The 16221-nt window shown below is 35.4% G+C and overlaps 1 protein-coding gene across 5 annotated transcripts in view; it reads left to right on the top strand.

Annotated features, from left to right (window-relative positions):
* Positions 1-16221, top strand: part of AGL (amylo-alpha-1, 6-glucosidase, 4-alpha-glucanotransferase) — a 39494-nt gene that overhangs the window by 9860 nt on the left and 13413 nt on the right. For 4 of the 5 annotated variants that reach the window (XM_040610020.1, XM_040610022.1, XM_040610021.1 and 1 more), the window contains exons 6-24: positions 880-1061; positions 1264-1375; positions 1662-1782; positions 1963-2065; positions 2151-2248; positions 2814-2953; positions 5373-5560; positions 7092-7215; positions 7785-7948; positions 8498-8599; positions 8835-8987; positions 9068-9218; positions 10394-10518; positions 10629-10741; positions 10866-11000; positions 11518-11648; positions 12189-12325; positions 13977-14110; positions 15201-15376. In XM_040610020.1, coding sequence (XP_040465954.1) covers positions 880-1061; positions 1264-1375; positions 1662-1782; positions 1963-2065; positions 2151-2248; positions 2814-2953; positions 5373-5560; positions 7092-7215; positions 7785-7948; positions 8498-8599; positions 8835-8987; positions 9068-9218; positions 10394-10518; positions 10629-10741; positions 10866-11000; positions 11518-11648; positions 12189-12325; positions 13977-14110; positions 15201-15376 — 2589 coding nt within the window. Of the gene's footprint in view, positions 1-879; positions 1062-1263; positions 1376-1661; positions 1783-1962; positions 2066-2150; positions 2249-2813; positions 2954-5372; positions 5561-6603; positions 6728-7091; positions 7216-7784; positions 7949-8497; positions 8600-8834; positions 8988-9067; positions 9219-10393; positions 10519-10628; positions 10742-10865; positions 11001-11517; positions 11649-12188; positions 12326-13976; positions 14111-15200; positions 15377-16221 lie in introns of all 5 variants that reach the window. The other variant, XM_040610019.1, reaches the window with a different exon arrangement.

Here is a 16221-nt window from a genome sequence, read left to right as displayed (position 1 = left end):
GCAGTGTTTAGCATGGTTGGAAAGAAATTAACTCTTGAGGATTTTTTTCTTGTCATACCTCCAAAATCAAAATTATCCTTTCTGTGTATATATTTACTCATACTTCTGCATGCACACTACTGTCTATGTTAGAATTACTATGCTCATTTTCTAGTGAAGGCTCCTTACCTTCTTTGAGTTAATTGTTGATGTTCAGTGTATGTTCTGGTGTTTGTTGATGCTACTGGGGAGGTTTAGGGAAATAGACACGGAGTGTAGTGTTTGATCTGAACTAGTGTGCCATTTGCATGCACCAGACAATTCAGTCATCTTACTGTGTAACTGGCATTGCTTCCCACTGCTCTGCTTCTTATTACATACAACAGTGTCACAGCTGATCCTTTCTTAAAAGCCCATTTAATTACATTTTTCATTACTTATTTTTTGGGTGGTGTATGTGCACTCTGGCTATGTATGTGTAGCATCTGACAGGGTTAAAAATATTGAAAAACAAACAACTTAGGCTATCTTAAATCTTAGCGTAGTATGTACGTCAGGCTTTCAGCACACAAAGAGCATTTAATGTCCGTTATTTGATGCATTTTCTGCAACGAAAATACAGGGTTTTTTTAAATAGTTTTAGAATTTGTGGTACTATTGCGTATTTTTATGTAAATATTAAGTTTCTCTGCAACTGTATTTGTTCAAAACAAATGGCTATCAATAATGCACACTTCTGCATAAGATGTGGTTTTCTATTGGCATTGAAAACTTAAGTGAAATATGAACTAACCATACATGCCATCATAGTACCTTAACTGCTTGGTGTTAAGACAATTTCAGAAAATGTTTGTGTACTTACTTTTTTCTTTTTCCCACCTCCTCCCTTTCTTGAATAAGCTACTAACAGTGAATGGCTCAGGATGCATCCAGAATGTGGTTATAACCTTGTAAATTCTCCACATCTGAAGCCAGCTTGGGTCTTGGATAGAGCTCTGTGGCACTTGACCTGTATGGTGGCTGATGGAAAGTGTACTGCTAAAGGGGTCCCTCCCTTGATTGAAAATGATCATCATCTGAATGTGAGTAAGAACTAAGTATAAGCTAATGAACACTATAAATAGTTGAATAATCCTTTAATATTTCTAAAGTTGGTGTTATACTTCGCAGATATGTTTAATGATTTACTTCCAATATTTCTTCTGAAAAATTCACGAGTGCTTAGCTTTTCTTAATTATATTAATCATCAACATTATTAACTAACGTAACTCTTATTTTTACAGTGTATCCGTAAAATAATTTGGGAAGATATATATCCAAAAATTAAACTATGGGAATTTTTCCAAGTGGATGTTAACAAAGCCGTGCAGCAATTTAAAACTCTTCTAACTCAAGGTAAAGGAAGATTATGTTACTGAGACATGTGTTTTACATAGTTCAGGTTAATTCTAGGTAAACTTAACATTAAGCTGGAAAACCAAATAATCCCTATTCTCCCTATGTGAGAAATTTACCATGCTGATTTAAGCATGCAAGAATGCTTTGAGGGCTAGTAAAGCCTCTGAAGACTTTGTGCCTCTTCAAAGCCTTTACCCATATCTTGCTTATGCTAGAATTATGAAAGTTGTATGTCTTTTAAATGTAATTCCTATTTTTTTACTTTTTTCTATCTTGTTCTTAGGCAAAATCAGCACTAAATCTGATCCAAATCAACATCTTCAAATAGTTCAGGACCCTGATTATAGAAGATTTGGCTGTACTGTAGATATGAATATAGCATTGGCAACATTCATACCACACAGGTATTGTATTATTGATTGCAACTTAAAATCAGAAGTGAAGTTAAATTTGCAAAACCTAGCAAATGAAACTATTTTCGGAAGTGGGAAAAATTAATTTTTCATTCCTTTTAGTTAGGTATACTACATGTTCTAAAAAAAATTCTGCTAATTTTTCTCTGCTTTTAACGTCCTCCCGACAAGCAATGGACCCGCTGCAATAGAAGAATGTTGTAACTGGTTTCGCAAGAGGATTGAGGAACTGAATGCTGAACAATACAGACAAACTAATCACCATCAAGAGCAGGTCTCATAATTACTGTGTGTTATGATTAATTGTTTTAAATTGCAAATATATGCAGACATTTAATGCATAATTTAATTATTTCTAGGCTGTCAATTGTCTTGTGGGGACTGTGGTTTATGAACGACTGGCTGGCAATGGTCCGAAGCTGGGTCCTATCAGCAGAAAAAACCCTTTAGTTACCAGGTATATATATTTAATTTTTTTGAAACTATTGGTATCTATCCAGGGAAATTGAGTTCAAAGTTCATTAAAAACAAACATTTGTAGATACAAGTGTATGTTTTGTTCATGGGAAAGAAATGCCATTTAATGAATTGACTGTCTTTTTTAAAGCAACAGTGATAACTTGAAAAAAAAAAAAATTACCAGAGAGCATAAAACAACACTCAGAGAACTGTGAAGCCTTTCATAGTGCAAACTGCTCTTGTAGGTGGAAGAGGAGTGGAACTAGGAAAGCTTACACCTTTTGTTTGATGTACTTTATGCCACTTGGGTATCTGAAGAGCTAGGGCTTTAATCTTTTTTTACTAGCTAACACTAAGATATTGGCAACACCTGTCTTTTCTCCTTCGAGGCATGCTACGAAATAGGAAACTCCCATTCATTTATAGTCAGGCAGCTGCTTTTTTTTGTATAGTGTGTTTTATCTACAGGGCAGTTCATAACAAATATTTTAACTTCAAAGGCCATACATTTCGGCTTAGGTTACCTGATGTGGATTTTTTTTAATTGCCTGTCTGTTCCATAGGTATTTCACTTATCCATTCAAAGAGCTGACTGTGGAGGAAGAAGAAACTTTGATACATCAGCCAGATAAAGCTTGTTATTTCATGGCTCATAATGGCTGGGTTATGGGAGATGATCCTCTTAGAAACTTTGCAGAACCAGGTTCGTAAAAGAACTTTGAATCACCTTATAAACCTTTTGAATAGTCTAGTCAAAGCAAAAAGGATTTTATTTAATTGATCTTTTCTCCAGATGTATTCCTATGAAGCTTCAAGATACTTGGTTTATAGCGCTTTTACTTCCCATTCAGCATAAAAAATCAACTGTAATAACTGGGATTTGAGGTACAGTTTTGCAAGATTTGAGGGAAACGACCAGCTTTCTGCCACTGAAATGGGGACATTCTGTCTCCCTGCTTTTATCATTGTCTTTGTTGCTTACTTTGTTCTAGTGCCACTGTGTGTTGGCATTTCCATAAGACAATGACAGTGTTGCAGAAAACTAATGCAATAAATAGGTGGACAGTTTTTTGCTGCATTAGTGAGCAAAAACTGGATCCTTGAAAGCCCCACTGAGTGGCAGTCAGGCAGTCAAGAGATGACCCAGTTAACCTAAATCAGGTATGCAGATTACTTGTGAAGGTAAGAGAGGGTATGAAATCACCATGCACTAAAATATTGTATTCTAACTCTTTTGGGGACAGCATTGACATCCAATAAAAGCAAGGCTGACAACCTTTGTTTTCAGAGTAGTCATTCACTTTGTAAACTGAATCAACCAAAGGCCAGTTTAATTTTAATTTAAAACATCTGAGAGTTTTAGTCTGGTTGAGCAGCTAACCTGATTGATAGTCCAGAGTGATCTGGAGTTAGTGAACACCTCATTTCTGCAAAATAATCCACAGCCCTTTCACTGCTTCTTACTTACTACTTTTTTTTTTTTTTTCCTGCACAAGAATGAAGATAATACATGTTTCACAGATGATTTTGTTCAGTTGCCTTTAAGCTAATTGCCCTTTCTTCTGGGCTGACTGTTGTATTTTTTTTTTTTCCTTCGGTCACTGGCTTTAGTTAGCATAGCTAACTTCCATTACTGAATTTTCTTTCTCAATTAGTGTATGGCTTTTTGAGCACTTCATACTTGTGTTACACTTTTTTTTTTTTGGATGCCACAAGTTATTTCAACGGAGAATACAGTGTGAAAAGAAGATACATAAGGGCACAAATAGAAGTACTGCAAAACAAATGCAGCCAGTTCAGTAAATGGCCCTTAAGTTGTGGTTTATATTCAAAGCCAATTTTTCTGTCCATGTAGCTATGTTGCCACTAGCGAAGATAAAAGATAGGCTTAAGTGAATGTTCTTGGAAGCAGTGGTGATCTATAATTCCTGCTCTTTACTTATTAGGTGCATGCTCTTGTTGTGCGAACTTCCTTGTGTGGGTCAAATCGCTTATGTATCTGTAATGTGAGCCTTCATTCTGGTTGAAAAACAATCTCTTTGCTAAAGCAGGATTACTTTGCAAGTTTTACACGTTTCTTGGTCTAATTCAAAGTTCAGCCACTAAAGTAACTGTGGTGATGCATCGGTATAGCTGGTCCAGGAGTAAGAGAAAGCAGTGGAGTAGCTATGTCTTACCTATCCTCTGTGGTGCTGACCCTGTTCATGCCTTGATCAGGTTTAAATAAGAGGAATATAAATATACTCTCAGAAGACAGATGGCTCAAAGCTAATTTTATTTCTCATATGTGGGGTCTGATTATTGACAGTTCCGCAGTCATACCCGGATATTACTTGTTGAAAATAGTGTGGGGATTTGGTAGGTGGGTTGAGTTGTTTTTTAAATTGTACTTCTCCTGTTGTCAAAGATGTGATTTATATAGTACAGAAATATATTTTTTTTTAGAAATGACTGATTATTTTTGTCACAGTTAAATGTCAGTATATTCTATGCAGTAAGTATATTACAGGTGAACTCTGATTTAAAGATTTTTTTATTATTATTATTGATTGCATCAAAAAGAAGGCAAAAATAGTATATGAAGCTAGAAGGATAAATATTTTCATACACAAGAATTATTTAAGGACTTTGTCCATTTAAGTGACCTACCTGGAAATTTGCCTTACATCATCACAGTCTGCTGTTAACAGGAGATGAAATTTTAAATTATGGCTGTGGCAGTTTATTTATGGTAACGCAGTGAGATGCTTTTTTGAATTCAGCCAGTATAAACAGCCAAACTACTGATTTTGTTTGTTTGTGTGCTGCTTTTTTCTTATTTTTTTTTTCCTCATGTACAGTTTTTATACTACTTTGAAGAATTAAAAGGAATTTGATTCCAAGCTGAAGAATTATTTCAGTATCACTAGAGGAGTTAAATATTTCCTTGGAGTAGTCTGAAATTATACATCAGTGTCAGGTATATAGCTCTTGAGCTGATATGATTATTGTTAAAATTTTTACTCTTCATCAGTGTTCTCTAGCTTTTCAGCAGCAGAGAATGAAATACCACATTTTCATTTTGGTGCACATTATATATATATATACACACACACTCTACAGTGAATTTGTTTCCCTTACAGGTTCAAATGTTTACTTGAGAAGAGAGCTTATTTGTTGGGGAGACAGTGTCAAACTGCGTTATGGTAATAAACCTGAAGATTGTCCATACCTCTGGGCACATATGAAAAAATACACTGAAATCACTGCCAAATATTTCCATGGTGTTCGTCTTGACAACTGTCACTCAACACCTATTCATGTAGCTGAGGTACGCAAAATCAAGCATGTGTATTATAAAGTAGTTTCTGTCTGTGAAATAAGTCTTGTACTGTTGCTACAAAATCTGGAGGATCTATAAGGCAGAGTTCAGGTGTGAATGACTCTTCCTCTTACCATAAGCAAAGTTTTTTGACTGGTGATGTTTAGATAGGGTTTCACCTGCTTTAAACAGTAGAGTGGTGTAACTGTTGTATCTTTTAATTATCTGGTTTAGCTGAAATACTGTGGATGTGGTTGGACCTGGCTAACTCTGCCCTCGTTTAGCTATATGGGCTTAGTGCAGTGACTGCCGGTATCCAGTGTGTCAATTTTAGCTGGTGTCATTGCCAAGACACATTTGGAAGTCTTAGTGTTTCTTTGCCATATATATATTTTGCTATTGCTGGAACAAACAAGAAGTGGTTACTTCCCAGAATTTAAAAGTTAGTAAAAAACCTGCAAAAAGTTTAGTCTGGCATGCTTATTGCTAAGATCAGTGTTTATTGTTTACTACGGAGCTGACTACATCCAGAAATTGTACGTACCTGGTAAATTAGCTTTCAATAGATCTGAATGGTGCAGCTTGTTCGTCTTACCTTGGTCACAGAGCTTACCTAAATCTGTGAAGAGCTCTCTAAAACAAGTTCATTTCCCCACACAAGTTGTAAGTCGCACTTAAATGCAGCCATTTCAAGACTCCTGCCATTTTTTTCCTTTATTCATTTATTTGGAGGACTTAAACTGGTATCTTCCCCAGATTTCTTACATTAACAGGTGTCTCTTATCTAGCCTTTGTTCTTACATTTTTAGTTAAGCTTTTGTTTAAAAACAAAGTTGTAATTAGCTTAAAGTCTTCAGAGAATTTTATAGAATTACTTAGTCCATAAATAAACTGTTAAATATAAACATGGTTTTATGAATCTACCTGTTACTACTATTTTTAATGAACTGCATATATGAATGACTCTATTTTTGGTTAACATTCATGTTAATTATTGCATATACATAGCTGACAATGGATGTCTTGCATTAAAAATGTATTGTGATCTATAGGAGATGCTAGCAACAGCCAGATCAGTCAGACCTAATCTTTATGTGATAGCTGAACTCTTCACGGGCAGTGAGTACATTGACAATGTTTTTGTCAACCGCCTGGGAATTACCAGCCTGATTAGAGGTACAATAAGCAGTTGAAAATTATGTAGGATTGTTGTGTATGGTTTGGAGTTTTTAATGTGAAACTAACATTGGTATGCCTTTTTTTTTTTCCTTACATATTCATGTTCTTTGCTTATGCAATTACCTCTTCTTCTTCGTGTTCTATTTAACTTCTCCTGTGTTTGTATGCTAATTCTTGATTTTGCTTATGTTTGTGTGTCCTCTTCTGTGTAACGACTTTTTTGTTCCTTAATTTTGGCTTTCTATTTATCTTTGCTGCATGGCATTTTCCTATTGTCCAATCCCTGCCTAGCTTTGAAACTTGTCCTTTTTTGTATCTACCTTTCCCCTTTCTGTGGCTTTTTTGGCTGTGCTTTTTGCAGTACATGCTGGACACAGCTAGAAAATTGCGAGCCGATTTGTATGTAGTGGCTGAACTGTTCACAGGAAATGAGGAGCTGGACAATATCTTTGTGAATAGGCTGGGCATTACCTCCTTAATAAGAGGTAGGCTTGCTGTATGCGTGGTCTCTTCCAATGAGAGATTATAGTTGACGTGCTTTTTCCAAGGAAAAGTTTTCTTCTGGATTATGCACTTCTAATTTCATACTCTCTGTAATCAGGAGTACAGTTTTTGTATTATGACTCTTATGATACTTGGCAAAAGACAAACTACTAGCTGTAAAATAAGAGAAGACATCCTGCATAGTTTACAGAAGGTTAAATATTTCACTCTTATTCTAGTGACAGAACAAGAAGTAGCACGGTTCTGCTATGCAAGTCCTGCATCATGTCTGATTTTTGTTGCATGAGTTTCTTGAAGCCTATGAGAAACAGTTTCAGATCTCTGCTTTTTTCTCCCTTTTGTGCCTTAACTTTCTTTACCATAATGTAGTAAACGGAATACTCCAGGGTTGTGTATCCACACTGGAGAATATAGTTATATGCGATGGTTTTTTTTCTTAATGACTGAACACGCCAAAATAACAACTGTAGAATGCTGCATTAACATCTTTGTGTATGCTGAACTCTATGGTAGTTGTTATTATGAAACACTTACCTATTTTTTCCTTTAGAGGCAATGACTGCTTATAATAGCCATGAAGAAGGAAGGTTAGTTTATCGTTTTGGAGGTGAACCTGTTGGCTCTTTTGTTCAGCCACGTTTGAGGCCTTTGATGCCAGCTATTGCTCATGCACTGTTTATGGATATTACACATGATAATGAATGCCCAATTCAGGTGAGAACTCTACTGAAAACCGAAGTTTACATTTAATGTTTTCTGAATTGATATTTCTGAACCATGGGAAGACTTGGTGCAATCTGGATGCTTTTCCTGAGCAATATTTAGGAAAATTGTGTTTCAGATCTCTCAAGTTTTCATGCAGAGAGTAAAATTTTATAACAACCCCCTGTGACATTCAAGACTGTCTTTCAAGGGAAAAAGTATATAAAGCTACTTAATGAGCTGGTTTAAATTCTTTCATTCCAGCTACTATAAGTGGTGGAGTCTGCTTGTTAACATGTTCTCTGAAGCTCCTGTTTTACAGGACAGAATGAGTGTGTGTGGTGGGAATTGGAGCACTTATTTTTGAGGGTTTCTCTTAAGTTGCTTTTGTTTAGTGTGTTTATAGTATTATTTTTTTCAGTAATACTGTTGTGATTGAGAAAACGATCATGTGATTAGCAACTCCTCTGTTAAACTGAGTATATCTTGTGTATGCTGAATTGGGAAGGATGAATTATGTCTTTGTATCACTATTTATTACCTATTTATTTTTCAACATAGCACCGGTCTGCATATGATGCTCTTCCTAGTGCAATGATTGTTTCCATGGCATGCTGTGCTACAGGAAGCACCAAAGGCTATGATGAACTAGTACCACACCAGGTATGTGTCTACAGTTGAACTCCTAAGTTACTTCTAAAAATGTAAACTTTTTTTTGTCCTAAAAACATATATTTCAACATCACTTATTTGAAATTCCAAGCAGTTTACTAGCTGGTATTACTTCAAATAATCCAATTTCACATGAGATTTGAATTGATTATATAGTTGAGGACTCCAGCTGTTTGTTTTTTTCCCAGAGTAGTTGATATTTGCTTAAATCTTAATTTCTTCACAGATCTCTGTAGTATCTGAAGAGAGGTTTTATGCAAAATGGAATCCAGCAGCACACCTGTCTTCCGGTGAAGTTAATTTCCAAACAGGAATTCTAGCAGGAAGGCTGGCCATAAACAGGCTGCATCAGGAGTTGGGGGCCAAAGGCTTTAATCAGGCAAGAAGTGAGGTTGACAATGCAGTTTTTTGATATTTATGTTCTGAGGGAGCATAGTTGCAATGGTATGTCTTTTCTAGGTGTATGTAGATCAAGTTGATGAAGATATAGTGGCAGTGACAAGACATTGCCCTAACACGCACCAGTCTGTTGTGGCTGTAAGTCGAACTGCCTTCAGGGATCCTAAAACTTCCTTCTACAGTAAAGAAGTACCTGAAATGTGTATCCCAGGTAATCAGATTTCTTTTTAAGAGATAGCAGATGTACAAAAACCTGAAGTTATTCTAATTCTGTACTTTTCAATTTCAAACGCATGAAATAAGAAAATCTTCAGTATATAACACTCCTTTTGTATGTGCTAACACGCACACACCAAAAGTGGTTAAATAATCAAACCCAAACTTACCTTGCTTAGGGTTTTCAGAGGCATTCGTATTGAGTACACTTCCTGCTATGAGCTTCCTGTGAGGGCATGGTTTTGTTTACTGTCTCGTTTGTGAACTAGTAAGAAATATTCAACAGCAGAATGGTTAATTGTATGGAGTTGGGGAGGGAATTAGTATTTATTAAGTTATACTGGGGAGAAAGACTAAAATATCACGCTTGTTGATGTCATTGCTATTCAGCTTTCTTACATACAACTTTTTCTGTAGTTTTAAAATCCATCTTGGTAAGAAACAACTTTGTACTGCGTAAGTTAATGTAAAGGTAACATATAGGTAATACGTACATAATACTAATTAAATAAGCTAAGTATTTAGTATATTTAATAGTAGCGAAGTATAAGAACTTTTATACATTACCTGGATGTATTTCTGAAGAGAAGCTTTCCAAATTGGCTTTTTAAGTGTACTCGGTTCTCTGAGTGGATGTGTGTGCCTGTTTTCAAGTCAGACATGTTATATGTTAAGGGCATTCACAAGTGGCTTCAGGACTTTGAATGCCTTAGTTTGTAGATTACTGAAAGGACAGAGGAAAATAGATATAAAAGTTAGATATTTAATATAAGTCGTAAGTTGTTACACTTTGAAGATAAACCCTCTTTAGCTCTATTTTGGAAACCAATCTAATACAGTCTCCTGAAAGAATAATAAGGAAAGTAACAGAGATGGTGAACAGTAAAAGACAGGCTTAAAGTCACTATTTGTTGACTGATTTTTATGGTTAATGTATTATAAAATAACAAAGTTTTAAATACAATACAGCCAGTGAACATGTAATGAATGTTTATAGGCTGTTTAAAAGACTTCCCTATATGTTTTGTCACATTTGGCTGTTCTTCAGTTGTACAACAGAGACTTATATTTTGAATATTTAGGGTTTTAGTTTTTGCTTCATGTTTTCAAAAGAATCGATTTTAAATTCAAGTATCTTAACAGCTGCAACATGATTTTAACTTTCCTTAGGAAAAATAGAAGAAGTAGTACTTGAAGCTAGAACTACTGAGAGAAGTGCTAGTCCTTACAAAAAAGATCAACATTTTATAAATGGACTGCCTAATTTCACAGTGGAACTCAGAGAGCATATCCAGGTAATTAGCCTCCTTCGTCCATGTTCTGATGTAATATTTTGTAATTTGTGATAGTTTATATTAGAAAAAAGACATTGAATTTCAGTTGCAAATGTGTTTTCTTTTCTAAGATCAAAGACAGTAAAATTATAAAGCAAGCTGGAACTGCCATAAAAGGGCCAAATGAATTTGTTCAAGAAATAGAATTTGAAAAATTAACACCAGGAAGCGTAATAGTATTCAGGTATGTTGTTATACTTTCTTAATGGCTGTTTTGTTAGTTAGAATGATGGGATTCTTTGGTTTGAGTCTTGAGAATAGTTATTGTAAGTGCTATGTTACTACAAGTTATGCATTCACATTTACAGAGTTAGTCTTGACCCAAAGGCACAAGAGGCTGTTGGTGTACTTCGCAATCACTTGATCCAGTTCAGCCCTCATTTTAAATGTGGAAGTCTTCCCGATGATCATTCATCACCTGTATTAAAAACGTTATTTTCTTCGTGAGTATTCTTTAAATTTTTGCAGTAAAACCAAGAGCACTACAGTGGGAGTGAAGAGCAGTCTGTAAACTTAGTGAGGATTTTTTTATTATTATTATTACTGCGGGTGCATTTGGATTGTCAGAGTATAATCAAAACTCTGAGATGTTCTTTTTATATGTATAATACTAAGCAGGGTTGATACTTAAAAACTTCCCAGGTTCTTTTGTTCATGTTCTGTGTAATTGCTGCATAAAGTAGACTTACAACATGGAGTACTTGTCAGTGTTGCGGTGTGATTGTTCAGGGTTTGTACTTAATACTGGGTTTCTAAATACTGAAACATCTGATCAGAGCATGTCAGAACATCTGAAAAACTGAGCTCTACATTTCCAAGATTAAGTGGTGAGGGAATTGTATATATTTGGTTATTTTAGTGTAAGGCTGAAACTAGAATTTTCTGTGAAAACCTTTCTCTGTTTCCTTACTAAAGTTTCTTTTGGGTTTGGATTTGTTTTTTCTCCGCTATTTTTTTCAGTATTGCATCTAAACTAACTTTGGCTGACCTAAATCAAGTACTGTATAGATGTGAGGCAGAAGAACAAGAAGATGGTGGAGGCTGTTACAATATACCAAACTGGTCACCACTGAAGTATGCAGGCCTCCAGGGTAATAGATACAGCATTCTTTTTGCTGTCAAGAGCTGCTCAATCTAGATTATAACCTTAATGCTGGTTTATGGCTAGTGCCGTTGTTTGGAAAAAAACCTAAGTTTTTTTCTGCTTGACCGTGCTACTAATCAGTCTTGTACCCAGGAAATTACATACTAAACCAAAAAGCTTCACTCTCAATACTCTGGGCTTCAAAAATAAATTGCAATAAAATAAAAAGAAAATATATGTGTACCTCCAGTGAAAAGTCACATTTAATTAAACTGTAGGCATTACTAGATCACTGAGAAATGTTCATTTACCAAATGTATTAATTCCACCGTGCTAGTTAGTTCACAGTGATTTCCATAACTGTTGAAGTTGTTTGCTGTGGAAAGTACAATTCAGTTGTATCTTAACTCATTCCACAGATCAAGAGAAGTAATACAGTTAAATCCAGTTAAAGCATCTGTTGCTATGTGCCTTTTCCTCCTGAATTGTAATTGCCATTTGTGATAATGGTGTGTCTTTTAATACAGAGTTGGGTTTGTATCTTCAGGGTTAATGTCAGTGATGGCAGACATTAGACCAAAGAATGATTTGGGTCATCCATTTTGTGATAACTTAAGATCTGGAGACTGGATGATTGATTATGTCAGTAATCGTCTAATTTCACGTGCAGGAGCCTGTGCAGAAGTGAGTAAAAAATACTTATTTGGTGACTTCAGTTTTTTAACTTACTAGTTTGTTTCCTTTTCAGTTACTGGTATATTTTTAAATTCAGTCGGTCTAACATATTTCTTATCTAGGCAATTTCTTTTAGGACGTTAAACCATTAATATGTTTCTCATCCCTCGCCTCAATCCTATTTAAGAATAGAATGCAAAAGGTAAGTGAAAAATACGTAGGCATGGAGGGATTAGCTCTTACATAAAAGCCTGCAGGGATCCTTCCCTGTTTATCACTTACCCTCAAATGAAAATGAGGTAACCATTTGGGTTTTTTAAGTAAGTACTTTCAAAAGAGAGCCTAAATACTACTTAGGCATATGTGATTATGACAGTTACGGTAAGATTGCACAGTCCAGCACTGAGAAGATAGGAATTACTGGGATTCAAATTACTTGTATAGCTGCATTACAATACAGTCTTTGTCAAATTTTATTTTCCTGCACGGCAATTGCTTTATTCATTTCACAAGATGAAGATCTGATCTGGGTAACCTATATAACTAATGTAATGATAATGGCTTTAGCTTTCTAATTTAATTCTGTTCCTGAAGTCAAATGTAGTGATATAAAGCAGTCTAATGTATTGAAGTGAATACTGAATCTGACTTCAGAGACTGAGCTTTTCTAGAAAGGAACTTAGTCTGATGCTTGCCAGATGTACTGCTCTTCAAAGACTATTGCTTATTTTTTCTGTGTATTTTTTTGAGTTCTTAATTTGTACTGTCTCATTCTGTTTTGCAGAAATTGCAAAGTACCTATAGCTATACTGAAGTCACACGAAACTGAACGTTACAATTCCACTGTTTACATAAGTAACTTTCCCTTGATAATTTCCAGGTTAAAAGTGTAGCGTCATCATGTAATTTATTGACACGTACTTTCTTCACCTGCAAGTTTTAAATCCTTAGTGACTTATTATTAGGTTGTCATAATGTTCTTTAACAGTACTAGGAAGAAAGAAGAAAAATACTCCCCAGGTGTCAAACATTTTGCAGTGACACAGGGATAGTGAAGCTCCAGAACACTGAGTCCTAGACCCAGATCTGCAGTCATTTTCACTAGTGGCTGTACATAATTTAGCCCCCTGATAATTTTTCTATTCCTGGTTTCAAGCTTCATTTCTTCAGTCCTGTCTTTTTAAGAAATTAGAAACCTCCGTCCCACACTTGGGTTGTAGTGATGCCTTTTGAGTTGCAGGTTTCCTTTGCTACTTGGTTTTAATAACTTGTTTGTGATAATTCATTTTTCCCTACAAGGCTAGCAAAATATAATCTCTTTCTACAGTTTATGTTCTTGCCCATTTATGTCATAGTACAGATATAGTACAGATTTTTCTATACTGTTGGAGTTCATCTCTAGTAGCTGAAATTTTGGAGCAGGAGTGTACAGCAATTCTACAACAAATATCCAACGTGGACAACATCTTAGATGTGAATGGTTGCATTCTAGTGGTGGTGTTAGTAATTGAAGATAACCTTATCTTTGTGGTGGTCAAGCATAACTTGGCTGTCATAAATACACAAAAATTGTACCAAATATTTGAAGTAAATGGATCCTGCAAGCACTGGTTTTTGAACCCTAGTGTAACCAACTTCTGATTGTATTGTATTTTAATAGGTTGGTCAATGGTTGAAGGCCATGTTTGTCTACCTGAAGAGAATTCCACGTTACCTCATCCCATGTTACTTTGATGCCATATTAGTGGGTGCATACACAACACTTCTGGATGTGGGATGGCAACAGATGTCTAGGTATGCTTGGCATGTCAGAGCTGTAGGGTACCTGTATATATTTGCACCTTTTATGTTTTATCTGCTGGAGAATGCAATTTGAATATTTCCATACTCATAAAATGTAAAAGGGTAAAATTGGTAGTATATATCAAACCCATCTTCTAGTGATGGTGGTTTGGAAGGGTTGGGAGGTCAGATGTCTGTCCAGGGTTTGAATTTATAACTACCGTTGGCATTGTGCGGTAGTAGGAGGAAAACTTAAGCCAGTATTTCTTTGCCAGGCTTCAGAAACTTTATTTGCTTTTTGTTTTAGTACGGCTGCAATTCTTCCTTGAAGTTCAGGGAAAAAAGAAAATATCAGATTGTAGTGATGCTGATGCTTTGTTCAACATTTCTTTAACACAGCTAAATAGCCTTCATTAACTGAGCACTTTGCTTAGTTCTTGAATTAACTTTAATCTTCAGTGTCTGCTTCTCCATTGTTTCTTGGAAAGAGGAGAGATTGATTTAATGGAGGCCTTATTCTAGCTATGAACATTCTGAACAAATGAATATTGTTTTGTAAAAATGGGAATAGAATTTGGTATGGCTGTGATACCATGTGGAAAGTAGTATGTTTTATGAAAAAATGCTTGGAGATGAACTAGTCAGGAATGCAGGTGGCATTATTTTAGACAATGTGTTAACTGATTTATTAATTTACAGGTTTTTAATCTATATGAATATATGTAAAAATGTGGTGATCTTTAAAAATACTGACTAGGTTTGACAAACTTTTTCATAGTAAAGTATATTTTATTGTATTTTTGATGGCATGTAGGCACCAAGTAAACCAAAACAATTCCCTTTTTTTCCTAGAAGTGTTTGACATAAACACACCCATTGGCATTAAAAAATTAAAATTTAAGGCTAAAATTGGGCACCTATTTGGGGGGGAAAGTGATTTACAAATTAAATCTTATGTGCAAAATACTAATATTAACTCCGTGTTCATTTATTATATTTAATATGCATAATACTTACAATAATTTCCTGTAAATGAAAAAAGGTACATTTTATAGACTGATATTGCTGAATGTAAAGTTATTTTAATTATGTTGGATTACAGCTTTGTGCAGAATGGATCAACATTTGTTAAACACCTTTCCTTGGGTTCAGTCCAGATGTGTGGGATAGGAAGATATTCTTGTCTGCCAGATCTATCTCCTTCCTTACATGATGTTCCCTATAGGCTGAATGAGATTACAAATGAGAAAGAACAGTGTTGTGTTTCCTTGGCAGCTGGTAAGGACAATATTTGGAATGGGGGAAGGGGAAGTGAAGTCTTCCAAAACAGTTAAACTGGTTTTAGTAACTATATTAAAACTGTCTCCATTGTGCTTGGGTTCCATATGTCAGCAACCACATATAAAATGTGTAGGTAGTAGTTTCCCTCACTTCCCCCTGTGCTTTAACTTCAGTTTAAGACAAAGATTTGCCCGTATTAAATAGGAGTTTTGTCTAGTGGTACTACTTTGGGGACAATCATGTTACTGCTCTTGGGGGAGGGGGAGCTTATAAAAACTTTACTTAGAGACATTTTAGCTATATCTGCTTTTATCATATATGGAGATCCGTAACTACAGGGTTTTTTTTCTTTCCAGAAGACTTGCTTGAGATAAACATGTTTAGCATAGTAAGTTTTGGGTTATCTTTATTAAACACGAATTTAGGAACTGAATTGTAGTGTAGTGCAAGGGTGAATTTATTTGTAAGTTCTCAGAAGAAAGAACCATTAGCAGACCAGAAGAATGCCTGATCTTGAAACCATCTCCAAAAGGAATGAGCATAAAAGCAGTCAGCAAATAGTGTTTATACCTCTTGAGTGTTCTGCCAGCACCTGGCAGTCTTTGAATTGGGCAATGTCCTATGTGAGAAGTATTATCTTCTGTGTTTAGTGGCTTAGAATGAGTTTATTTTGTTCTGAGTTGGCCCATTGCTTTTCTGAAACCATAGAAACTTTTAACATCCACAAAGTCTATGGCATCTGTCTCAGTGGGGTGTTTATTTTCTTCTTTTTGCTGTCTGTCTTTCTCTCCTGGAGTTTCGTTGCTTTTAGTTTCTGGGTTTTAGTAACATTCTGTTTGCCT

The sequence above is a fragment of the Falco naumanni genome, chromosome 11, assembly GCF_017639655.2.
Source record: "Falco naumanni isolate bFalNau1 chromosome 11, bFalNau1.pat, whole genome shotgun sequence".
In the NCBI taxonomy this organism is placed as follows: domain Eukaryota; kingdom Metazoa; phylum Chordata; class Aves; order Falconiformes; family Falconidae; genus Falco; species Falco naumanni.
The sequence above is the reverse complement of the archived record's forward strand: the minus strand, read 5'-3'. Positions and strand labels throughout refer to the sequence as shown.